Source organism: Haplochromis burtoni, unplaced genomic scaffold (assembly GCF_018398535.1).
Source record: "Haplochromis burtoni strain Fernald_Lab_line unplaced genomic scaffold, NCSU_Asbu1 Contig_284, whole genome shotgun sequence".
In the NCBI taxonomy this organism is placed as follows: Eukaryota; Metazoa; Chordata; class Actinopteri; order Cichliformes; family Cichlidae; genus Haplochromis; species Haplochromis burtoni.
The window spans coordinates 612,262-624,726 of NW_024582645.1; the positions used below are offsets into that span (position 1 = coordinate 612,262).

General features: G+C 44.0%; 2 protein-coding genes across 5 annotated transcripts in view; both read right to left on the reverse strand.

Annotated features, from left to right (window-relative positions):
• Nucleotides 1–271: 271 nt before the first annotated feature.
• On the reverse strand, nucleotides 272–6,349 carry LOC102292128 (transmembrane protein 25). The gene is made up of 9 exons (XM_005942431.3): nucleotides 5,685–6,349; nucleotides 4,410–4,527; nucleotides 3,700–4,044; nucleotides 3,334–3,624; nucleotides 3,013–3,144; nucleotides 2,863–2,896; nucleotides 2,467–2,576; nucleotides 1,004–1,093; nucleotides 272–887 (listed from the first exon to the last, which is right to left on the reverse strand). The coding sequence occupies exons 2-9, from the start codon at nucleotides 4,486–4,488 to the stop codon at nucleotides 814–816; spliced, it is 1,155 nt and encodes a 384-aa protein (XP_005942493.1). The 5' UTR covers nucleotides 4,489–4,527; nucleotides 5,685–6,349; the 3' UTR covers nucleotides 272–813.
• A 2,529-nt stretch (nucleotides 6,350–8,878) lies between these two features.
• sik3 (SIK family kinase 3) overlaps nucleotides 8,879–12,465 on the reverse strand; it is a 39,414-nt gene continuing 35,827 nt past the window's right edge. For all 4 annotated transcript variants that reach the window (XM_005942434.3, XM_005942432.3, XM_005942433.3 and 1 more), the window contains one exon: nucleotides 8,879–12,321. The gene's annotated coding sequence lies outside the window, so the exon portion shown is untranslated. The remainder of the gene's footprint in view (nucleotides 12,322–12,465) is intronic.

Genomic DNA, 12,465 nt, shown 5'->3' on the forward strand with positions numbered 1-12,465 from the left:
CACACACACACACACACACACACACACACACACACACACACACACACACACACACACACACACACAGTTAAACCTAAAGAGCTAGATTATTCTTCTCCTGCACCTGCTACAGCTATAGAGTACCCAATTACGTTTCCCCCAAATGCAACAGTGCCTTCTCCATCACACAACACTTATTGCTAGAACTATGCCAACAACACACGACTCTCATCGTAAACCGCTCTGCAGCGCCCCCTGGTGAGTGTTGATTGCAACCACAGCATTTTCCAGCTTTTGCCTCCACACAGTCTCCATATTATCTTTATTAGACATCTTCTTTTATACACATATACATATGCATACAAATATACAGTACATTGCATCTTAACATTTCCATGACCAAATACATATTCTATAATTATGCACCATTTTATTCAGGTATCAGTGTTAGCATAGAACATTTAATGCATTCCAGTAATGCAACACAGAGGAGGGACATTATGAGCATGTTTACAGGAGATCATGTCGAAACAAACTGAAAGATGAGCGCTTCATTTGCAGTTCATACTGTTGAGACAACATGTCAGCAGTGTAAATACCGAGCACTTGGTAACAAACACACAGACAGTTTCCTTGTGTGGTTATGAAACTTGTGATCATGTCGATGCGGTCAGCAGAATGGTGTTAAACTCCACCAACAAGATCCTGGATCCTGTTCGTGTCAGTCCAGCCTGAGTTGTTGGTTGAGTGGCAGTTGCTCTGGGTTTCCTTCGGGATGGCTGGACTGTTTTTAAGTAGCATGCATGTACAGTATGTGTGTTACATTCAGGGACGTCAGAGCCAGATCTCCTCGCTGCTTGTGCTGTTCACCTTATAGATGTAGCCCACCATCGGATATCTGGCAAAACCTGGAAACATTAGGGGGGAAAGAAAGAACGCTAATGTTCCTTGATACAAAAACTTGTGTTAAAGTATTTTAAAAAGTGAAGAAAATACTCAACAGGATCAGGAGTATTTCCCTGACCTCTGGCAGCATAGGCTAAAGATAGATCTTCCTCCTCCTCTTCCTCTTTCTTCTCCTCTCCCACACTGTTCTGCTGGGCGGCCTCTCGGGCTACAAAAAGTGATACAGGAAAGATGGAGGATGCAGTAGTATGTAAGATGTTATCCTTTTTTTGGTGGGGAAGCTGTGGTGAGATTTTTAAAATCAAGTTAAAGTGTATTCACATTACAGTAACATTACAGTAACATTTGGGATAGGCTCCAGGAAGTGGTTAGAAGGATGGATAGAAACTGATACAACTGTCACACCCAGCTAGATACTTGCTGTAGCTAACAGGCTAAACGGAATCAGAAATACAAATAAAATGGCTAAAAAGCTAAAACATTCCATTGAAGCTTACAAATTAACATACTATCAACTATTTATTTAACCTATTAAAAGCAGTCTGTAAAAACCAAACATGTAACAATGCATTTCTTGGAGGGGGCTGATGTGCTGCAGTACTTCCTAACCAATCACAGTGTATGCTAAGCTAAATTTATGTTAAGCTAAGCTAGGTTTAGCTACCACACGACATAAATAATAAATAATAAAATAAAATAAATAATCAAAATAACTTGCCAAACCGAAAAATAACTTAGAAAGAATTCAATTAAATTTGCATCTCTGTGTGTGTGCGTTAGTGTGTGTGCATGTGTGTGTGTGTGCGCGCACTCCAGATAAAAACAAAACAAAAAAAGTTAAGACAGATAAGTCTAGGTAAAGTTATTGATCCACTAACGTTTTTCTTGACCTTCTGTTTGCTTTACTGACAGATAAGCAGGTGATTGTTCTGGCGAAGAACCAGACTGACTGGTACATTGGCGGCTGTCTGGAAACCCAGAGAAACAGGTTTCAATAGACACATCTCAGAAGTGAAGTCTGGTTGTAATCCTTTCTCTAACTGTGAGCAAAAAAGCAAACAAGTTCCCAAAAACTGTTTAGCATCTAAAGCAACTCTTGTTCCCTCTCACCTTCATGTAATCTCCTTACAGAATTAAATGTATTTAAAAATATGACATCAGGTACTTTCACAGTAAACTTTCTGGGATCATTATCATTCATTATCCAGTTTTGAAATGGTGTAAATCCTGTGCATTAATACTAAATAATTATTTTCCCTCTTTGTGATCTAATTGATTTTAATAGAAGAACATAACCACAACGGGGCGGCTCATTTCTGAATAAAAAAGCATGGATCTAATCGAAGTAGTGCCTGAATGGATGCCCAGAATTCCAAATGATCAAGAAATGACAGACTGATTGCTCTTAACAAGATCTTGGAGAACACATTTTACACCAAGATTGTCAGATAACATTGTCCTGCTTCTTCCGTCAAAAGGTTTTTGCACCTGATTATCGGACACTCAAAGATATAAGTGAGTGATTCTTAAACTGTTTGTACGGTCAGATTCTGTGCTGCGGTTAAACTGTGGTAAATGTACCTTTCTTTAAAGTGCTGAGGTCGTTGAGCTGCATGTTTGAAGGCAGGGACATGTTCTCTCTGGGGATGAGGGTCTTATCAGTTTTATCCGGCTTCAGATTGGCTGACTCGCTGTGTGGAAGATATCAAACTTGGATTAGAGATGGTATTGATCTGTAGGATGCACATAAAGTATTCTTAAGAGCACAGAAATGCTTTCAGCAGTGTTTTCAGTCCACTAATGCGCTGAGGTGGAAATTATTAAGGGAGATGTGAAATATGGATGCGCTGGAATACAGAGATGGTGTCGGTGTGGTGTCAATCAAACGTTGAAGATTTAGAAAGAATAATGGCAATGACTGCTGAGATTTCCACTTTATTTGTGCTGTAACTGCACAAGTCTGCCCTCCTTGCTTACCTCTTCTTGGTCATCACAATCTCCACTGTATCCTCTGTAACATCAAACGGGGATGTGTGTTAGTCTGCTGAAGAATACCTTAAGAATACATGCTGCAATCAAATTTTCCAGCTTGTTTCTTCACTGCATGCATGCACACTTGAGTCTCACCAATAGACTTGCTCTTGTTTTTTTGCATGAGGCAGAGGACTATCAGGCTGAGGATGAGCAGAGCCATAAAGGCCATGGCTCCTCCGGTCACGATTCCCAGCATGGGCACCTCCACACGAGACTGCAGGAACTCTGGAGACAGAAAGTGGAGAGTTTAAAGGAATAATTCCACATGTTGGGGGTTTTTTTTCACTTTTTCTTTTAGTGATCTCATAATTGCATGGTAAACAGGAAACTAAGGCCAAGAGATGTGCTGTAGAGGTCCTGATGACTATATTATCATCACATGTAGTTTCTGAAGTCATGGTAGATTTGTCTCACCTGCCAGTGTGAGGTTGCTTTGCGCCGTTCCCACGCTGTTGCTGGCATTCAGCGAGACATTTCCTGATAGACTGCTGAGCGTGACTCTCAGCGTGTGATTGGTCAGCCAGGGGTAGCTTCGTGAGTCCAGAATGAGGAAGTCAGAGGTATTGGCCACCAACTGGCCGGACTGGTCAACAAAGGTGATCGTGGCAGGTGGATTTGACCGCACCAATGCGAAGAGGACCAGGGAGAGTCCGGGGTCTGAGGTTTCACTATAGTGGGCATTCACCCTGAGGATTTCTGGCTGGACTGAGATACAGAGAAAGAGAAATTCAGCATTTCGTCAAATGCATCAGGTGAAGACACATGGGCCCACTTACTCACACTGTACATTGAGCGTGACCGTGGCGTTGTAGCTCTCGCCTGTCCTGGGGTTTGATGCGACACACACCAGTTCCCTGTCCCACTTTCTGGCCCTCAAAGAGAAGGTGCTGTTGTGATTGGACCCCGGTCTCATCACCTCAGAATCCTCTTGTGATGTCATGACTAGACGGCCACGGTTTGGCGATGGATCTCTCTGCTGCTCGCCGTTCAAATACCAGGTCAGCATGGGAGGGGCGTGGGGGTCCCAGCCATCTGAATGGCAGTTGAACCGGTGTGTCACATTCTCCTGCAGCGTCACACCTCCCCGGTGCCATCCATCAATTTTAGGAATGGGCTCAATTGCACCTGTAGGTACAAGAGTAGCACTAATATATTATGGTTCATTCATCCATCCAACCATCCATCCTCGTCACATGACTCCATGTGAAAGAACTTTGCTGGCTGGTAGATTCAAACCCAAAATCTTCTTCCTGTGAGGCAACAGTGCTAACCACCAATGATTGTGCTGCCAGTCTACTTTATTTATTTATTTATTTTCATCATCGTCATCTTGGTCTTTTGAAACCACGTGATCAAATATGATATCCCAGTTATAGCTTCCATCTTTTATATAAAGTCTGTATATCAATGACACCTGTCAGCTAAACTGGAGTCAAGATCATAATTAGTACCACAGATATAATCAGGACTGAAGCTGCCATGTTTCTCACCTGTCCAGGACAGGGCCAGTGTGTGAAGGAACACGACGGCCGAGCCCGACGTCCACCTTCCCAGACACACACACTCCATAATGGCCCAACAGAGCACCACACACACTCGCACATCTACCTGCAGAGACAAGAAATCACATATATTTTTTAAATCAAGAACTTGCTGCGCATTGTTATTAATGCGAAACATAATATGGTAGCACAGTGCTGAAAGATCATCCCAAATGAATCGCAACCTCCATCTATGCAGATCAGTTTGGTTCTACAAGAGCAAATGAGGCCAGTTCAAGAAAAGACGCCCCCTCTAGTGCACAAATCCACTTTTTAATTTTTTTACACCGGATCAGTCCAACCTCACCTGGACCGTGTACCAGTGAGCATAGGTTTATAGTTTAATGTACTGTTGTTCTAAGCCTGACATTTTCATTCTCATGTGAATGAGAATAAATAAATTAATTTTTTTAAAACAGCTTTAAGGAAAAACTCCAGTAAATATGTATGAAAATTGTAGGTAGCCTTTTGTGCCTCTAGAGGGAGCTGTCAGAAGTCTGATTATTGCCTCCAGCAGTGTCTCTCCAGTCTGTGGCCTTGCTCCTTGTCTCTTCTTAAGACTAACAGCTCAAGGATTCAGTAGGACCTACAAGAATACCACCCAGCTCTTGATGGTCAAATTGCATTGTGGGTAAGGTGGGCAACATGTTGTGCAAAGCTTCACTGTAGGTTTAATATATATGTATATATAAAGCAGTTGACGGGAAACTTTGAATGCAATGCAGTCTCTACACAGGCACTGACAGGCCCGTCATTCTTTAGTATCTTGTCAAATATAGGGTATGTACCATGTACCCCATCACTACAATGCAAAACACTGACGGGCGGCTGGGATCAGTACACGCAAGAGCAGAGAAGGAGGAATATCTAGTGTTTGCTTTCCTGCTGTATAGGTCATGTGATCTGTGGGAGAAACCTGGAGGAGAGCAGGAACTGAGCCATCTAAGAAACACACACACAATCCAACATGTATGAGGACAACCAAGAAAATTCTTAGCTGGGCTCATATATGCGCAAGATAGCAGCGGACAGATGTTTGCAGCCAGGTGGAAGAGATGCTTTGCACTGACAAGCGTAGGAATCTGATCGCCAGCAAGATGCTATATATTACAGTGCAGGTCTACACACATGCACACACACATTATGCACTCTCTTAGGCTGCATGCAGTGCAGCTGTGTGCGCTTAAATACACAGCAAAAGTCCTCTATAACACACAGTATTACCTCAGCCCTTTCTGCAGATGCTGCTGCGATTCAGCCTGCTGGAGCTCCATGGCAGCAGAGGAGGAGGAGAGGAAAGGATGGCGATGACAGCGGAGAGATGAGAGGCAGCCCTCCCTGACTCAGTTGCTTTCCCATCTGCGTGCACTCATACACTTACACACATACGCGCACACACACACACACACACACACACACACAGGGATCTCTGCAGGATACGGCAACCTCCAGTAGCAGCTTTCACTAGCTGGCAAAGGCTGGCTGACGCAGGCAGTCACAGTGTCGCCACTCGGAGGAGAGGAGAGCAGAAGGGAGGGGAGGGTGGGAGAATAGGAGAAAGAAGAATGATGTAGAGAGAGAAGCGTAGTAAGGAAGAAGAGAGCGGGCACAGAGTCATGAGGGAAGAAAGAGAAAGTGATGGTGTGGGGGAGGAGACAAGGATGCAGCGTCGAGTAAAGCCAGAAAACTGTCAGTTCCTAGGGATTAACACATCATTTCCTGTCATCCATCACCCAGTTCCATCATTAGGCATGTTAAAGTGAACCCATGTTCTACAAACACAGACACATGACAAGTCAGCGCTGGGATACCGCCGACTGAAAAGCCTCTGCAGTGCAGCTGCACAGATCAGAGCAGCAGCATGCAGAGCACTGCAGCCAGAAGGCAGACAAAAGAAACAAGCTCATACAATAGGGGGCTATGTTTCCATTGTGTCATCAACCTGTGACTTATAATGAGAACTTATTCATCTTAAGGGTACAGCAGCCTAATTCTCAGTAAAGAAGTCACTGATTTAATTGTGCAGCTGTTATTCATTCAGTGGAAACGCCTCTCTGCGTGCTCTTTTCTCCAGTTCAGTCATCTGTGTGATTGCATAGTAGAGGGTTAGGAAACATTTAGAGTTTAGGACTATCGTGGCTCAAGAGTTGGGTGTTTGTCTTGTAATCAGAAGGTTCCCGGCTCGGACAGCCTCGGTCGTTGTGTCCTTGGCCAAGACGCTTCACCTACCGCCTACTGGTGATGGCCAGAGGGGCCGATGGCGCAATATGGCAGCCTCGCTTCTGTCAGTCTGCAGCAGTGGCTACAACTTTAGCTTGCTTCCACCAGTGTGTGAATGTGAGAGTGAATGAATAGTGGTATTGTAAAGGGGTTTGAGGGGTCCTGAAAAGCACTATATAAATGCAATCCATTATTATTATTATTAATATAAACTGAACGTTTCAGTGTGTACAGACAGCTGTGTAAACCGTGTCAACACACTTCTACACTCACCCAGCTGACAAGACTGCTTAGTGAAACGCACCATTCACCTGGACGCCATTAATAAAAGGAATGTGCTCGGTTACTTCACAAGCATAAGACAGACCTACAACAAGTCTGATCTGCATTACCTGTCAAAGTGACGATTTTTGCGCTTTGTCTTATGTATTTGCTTCTCTCTTGAAACCTGTAGGTTTCTGTTTATTTCCAGGCTGCAGTGATATGACATCATTAGCAATTTCCAAGACTTCAAATGAGCCGTTGTCAAACTGAAGGCAGGATGTCTTATTGCACATATTTCAGTATTGGAATAACTTGAAGATCTTATAGTGTCATCACTCAAATATCTAATCCTGTTTGCTTTAGTTATTATTCAGGTAATTAGTTCTTGAGCTGACAATTTGATTGGCATTCTCGTTTGGTAAACTGGCATTTGATGTAGTCCGTAAAGACAGCTGTTTAAAAATAAATGCTGTGGACTTACAAGTCAGTCCCATGGACTTCTGCAAGATTCCATCCAACCATTGATTCTCTGACGCTTATCTAGGTTTGGATCATGGGGGTAGAAGTCTGAGCAGAGAAGCCCACACTTTCCTCACCCCAGCCATCTCATCCAGCTGGAATAACAAGCCAAGCCAGTTGAGAGATATAATCTCTCCAGTCCTGGGTCTGGGGCCTCCTCTCAGTAAGATATGCCCAGAATGCCTCACCTAGGAGGCATCCATGAGATATATTAGTGGAGTTCGATGTGGAAGAACATCAACTCTATTCTGAGTCCCTCTTGAATGACTCTAAGCTGAAACCCCGGCCACTCTTCGAAGGAAATTAATTTCTGCTGCTTGTATCTGCAAACTCATTCTTTCCGTCACCACCCAGAGCTCATGACCATAGGTGATGACAGGAACGTAGACTGACTGGTATTTTGACAGTTTTGTTTTTATGCTCAGCTCTCGTTTCAATATAACATATCAGTTCAGCATCCACATTATTGCGGACGCCGCCCCTATCCGTCTGTCAAAGCACCCCCCCACATTATACCCTGAGGGACCCAGTCAAATAACTTGTCCAGGTCCACAGAAACACATGTAGACTTGCTGGACAAACTCCCACACACCCTCAAATATTCTTGAGAGGATAAAGAACTGGTCCGGTGTTCCAAGACCAACCCAGGGGCCCTGCCACTGTGCAGTAACCACATCAGTGATGGGTGAGTCATCCCCTTCCTCCCCAGACTCTGCTTTAACGATAGAAGGCGTGACTATAGGATTGAGGAGGTCCTCAAAGTGTTCTTTCCACCACCTGACTAAATCCTCAGTTGAGGTCAGCAGCATCCCACCACTCTAAATAGTGTGTGTGTGGAATACCAGTTTCAATTGAGGTCAATCAAAAGTCTTGTTCCACGGTCTCACTGAAATCCCTTCAACAACTGACAAAACTGACAGAAATTTGGAACTAGCAGATCTCTTAATAGGGTTGAGTAGCTTTTGCAATTAAGGCCTTGGTAAGTGAGGAGACCAGCCCTCAGCAGCCCAAAGACACAGTGGTGAAGACGGCTGTCTCAGTTACACTTAATCAGCTGCATATGGAGGAGTAGGCCTCTCTTGGATAAAAATAGACAGTCTACTTTGTGCTGGAGCCAAACTGCACTGCTCTGCTAATGCCCTCCCTACAGTGAAGCACAATGGCGGCATCAAGCTGTGAGGAGTAACAGGGATGTCCTTGAGGAACAAGAACTATGTAGTGCATGAAAAATATTAGTAGGAAGAAACTGAGTGTGCAGCCTACACTAGAGGCTACACTCTTCAAACCTTGTCTGGTCATGTAAACGTTTGGCCAAATCACTCTTGACCCTACAGTCACGATGTTGTAATTCGGGCACAAGAAATTTCACTTGATTCACAAGTTTCGTGCGAGCAGGTACAACAAAGACACACTGGTCAACCTTTTTAAATTATTTCTTTATTTATATATATTTATTTATTCATCTCAGTTTGGTTGATATTCTTTTTAATCATTGTTGTTGCACTTTAGTATTTTTGTACTCAACAAAAAAGAAAAATAAAAACAACAAAAAAGTAGACAAAAAAAGAACCAATAGAAAACAAAATGAACCTAAGAAACAGGAGTGGAGCAGAGAGCTGGCTTGCTGGGATGGAGAGAGAAGATGGAAGTCAGGGATGGAAGAGTTGATACACAAATTAAAATAAAACAAAAAAGAGGAAGGATCATTCTGATCAGGCAGATGTGTGCGATTCAGCTCAGTGCTGTGCTTTCCATTCCAGTGTGCTCCCCTCGACCTTTACATACAGCTCTGGAACTGGACACAACGCAAACAACAAGAGGAGCTTCTGGAGTTGCGTCTCTTGTCCAGCCAATGGGACGAGAGATGCATCTTCCATCCCCATTATTTCCCTTTTCCATACTCAATCCTTTCCCCTTCAGTTCTTGATTTTGGCTTGGTGTAAACAATGAGGAAAAAAACAAAAACAACAGGAGGTCAGATCTGAAAGAGGAACGACTGAGATCTGGAGGAAACTCTCGAGTTAGATTGGAAGGTTGTCTTCTGTCCAATTAAAACACGGTTTGGAAGGAACAGCATGCACATCAGCTTCCCTGTTCACATCTGTGCGTACACTTTGTTTTAGAGATACAACTGCTAAGAAGGAACCGCGGGCCTGAATAAAAGCGAATGTCAGTAAACAGGAAGTGACATGCTGCAAATGGAAAGCACAAGCGCTGCATGACACCACCTACAGTTCTCGGGCGTATATAGCGTACAATATGGCGACCAGCGCAGCCAGGTCCTGCGGCGTCTCCCTTGTACAAGCACACAAGTGGAGCTCGATTGTTTTGCGCCTCAGTCCACTTGCTGGCCCAATATGAGTACTGATTTATGAGAGGATAGATACAGAACAACAAACCAAATTTGAAAAACAAAGAGGAAGAAAAGGGAGGTGCAGTCCTCTGCTGTGGTCCCCAGTGTGCTGCAGGGCACACACCTTGGGAGACTAGCGTAAAGGTGGGCGTAACCTTCCCAGCTCAGCTCTGACCACACCTTTCCTTTTTTTTGGAGAATCCAAATAATTCATTCCTATGGTTACCTCCTTATACATTTTCCCTTTTACAGTTCGGAGGGATGTCCAGGTGTATCCAAACTGTTCATGCAGCCATCACCTCCACCCGGGGTTAGAGTGAAACAAAATCACAAATGAATCCAAAAGAGGGGAACGTGTGGGGGGTGAGCCGCAGCTGCAGTGTCCTCCTTGGTGGTAACATTGTTAGCCTGGGAGGAGGGGGCCAAGTCTGTAAGGCGCCGTCTGATCAGAAGCCGACATAGTAAAAGATGGCGGGGAGGATCACAGCAGACTGGTAGGTAGGGCAGCAAGAGGGAGAAATAGAAGTGGGTTTGTCCGTGACCACACTTGTGATGTTTCTTTTTTGGATGATATGTCAGCTATTTTACAAGATATTCCCTCATTTTTTTGTCTTTTTTGTAGTTTGTTTTGTTTTTCCTTTAAGAGCATCAAGTCAAGTAGCACCCGAACCAACCCAGACAAAAGCCCGAAAGCCTGACCCTGTAAAGCCTGCCACAACTACCCCGTTAACAGAAAACAGGCCCCCCAACATCAACGAGAATGACAGTCACAACAACATCGATTGAAATGATACTTTAAAAAGCAACACAAAATAATTACTCTCCTCTTATTCAAGTGTCTCGATATCATAATAACATTAAAACAAATAAGAACAATCGCTTTTTTTAACGACACAGGAAGAGCACCGTCTCTCTTCTCTCTGTCCTCTTTTGGCTAGAAATCTCAAGATTCATAAAACAAGAAGAAAACATTTTTTCTCAAGACATCAAAAAAAATACAAATACAAATGATAAACAATACCAATATATTTTTTAAAAAAAGAAGAAAAATAAAGCCTCCCCAACATCATCTAAAAAACAAAAACAGAACAGAAACTAAAGTTTAGATACAGAAATTTGCAATAGCGTTCTATACATGGCATCACTGTACAAGGAAAGGAGCAAAATGTCTGGTAAAACTACCCACAATGCAATACACTGTCACTGACGTGGGGGGAGGAGGGGGGAGAACACAAAGTGGGGAAAGTTTAGAGGTTGGAGGGGATGGGGAGGGTGGATTGAAAACCAAGCTGACAGTATGGCAGAGAGCGAGGAACCGCGATGAAGGGTGGAAGCTGACGGAGGAAAGCTGGAACCGAAAGTGCTGAATTACTTAAGTCAAAGAACAAAGTTTGTATTCCTTGTAACACAGAACCGTTTCCTTTAATAATAATAATAATAATAATAATAATAATGATAACAATCATCATAGTAAAACTTCTTTTACAGAAAAACAGTAATAACAATAAGAGTAACAATATCGAACATAATGCCAACGTGGACATTAGCTGTAAAAATGAATTTTAAAATAAAATAAAATTTAAAAAAGAAACAAAAGTAAAACAATAGAAGAAATGAAGCCAGAAAAATAACAAAGACCAAAACAATTAGAGCTGGTTTGTCCTGTGCGATGTCACTGAGCTCCATCTTTGGATAGAGCGCTTTTGTTGCCCAGTTGGGAGCCTGACCCAAAACGCCCGCCGCCTGGCCGGGTGAGGGGGCTGCCACCGCTGAGGTTTCAGCCCGCTCTGGAATGATCTGCTGCAGGACAGCAGGAGGAGAGGAGAGAGGGGAGGAGCAGACTGAAATTCATAGACACCCTCGGCTCACCCCTCTCATTCATTCACACACACAAACACACACACGCAGTCGCACCGAATGTGAATACTTTGGGTTTGTGGCAGCAGTGTGGACGTTTCTTTGTGTCGCTGAACTCGACGTTCTTGCAAGTATTACTGTATCGATGCATCGGCCAGTGAGGCACATAATGAAGTATGCCGACAGAGAAAAGGGGAGGTTTGGGTCAGGCGGCTACAAGGTGGGTGTGGGGTGAGCTGGGCGGGCCAGATTTGTAGATAGGGGGGAAGAGGGGAAAGGCGGGTGGGGTCGAGATGAAAAAGGGAAGAGCGGAGCCCCAGTCTACCCACGGCGGGAGCTGCGAAGAGGAGACGACCTGCGGAAATGAATGCTGGATGTCTGTGCAGAAAATGCTGGCACTTTGACCTTTGAACCCCGAGGCTCCACCTGAGACCCTCACCCCTCTAATGTCTACACCCACCCACCACATACACCCACACCCTCTCTCGCGCAAACTGCCCTCCCAGGGGACAGATGGAGACAGACAGATGGACACAGAAGCACCCCTGCTTGGGCAGACGACGATGGTTTGGCGTGATGCTGCACAACTCAAGTCAACACAACTCAGGATGGCTGATATGGACCGATGGATACAGGATACACCGCTTCCTGCAGGAAGACAGAGGGAAACAAGAAACAATGTCCTCAATCATTTTGCTGCTGATATACCAAAATCTACATCAGTTGTTATCAAGTATTTAAGATTAAAGAAGTGATGTTTGAGGCTTCACACAGACTTTAAGGTTGACTTCA

Excerpts from the sequence above, each read along its gene's own strand:
- LOC102292128 (XM_005942431.3), bottom strand. The coding sequence starts at position 4,488 with ATGGAGTGTGTGTGTCTGGGAAGGTGGACGTCGGGCTCGGCCGTCGTG. Across the intron at positions 1,094-2,466 it reads CCTCAGCACTTTAAAGAAAG|CCCGAGAGGCCGCCCAGCAG; the intron begins GTACATTTACCA and ends CACTTTTTGTAG. Across the intron at positions 888-1,003 it reads TTTAGCCTATGCTGCCAGAG|GTTTTGCCAGATATCCGATG; the intron begins GTCAGGGAAATA and ends TAATGTTTCCAG.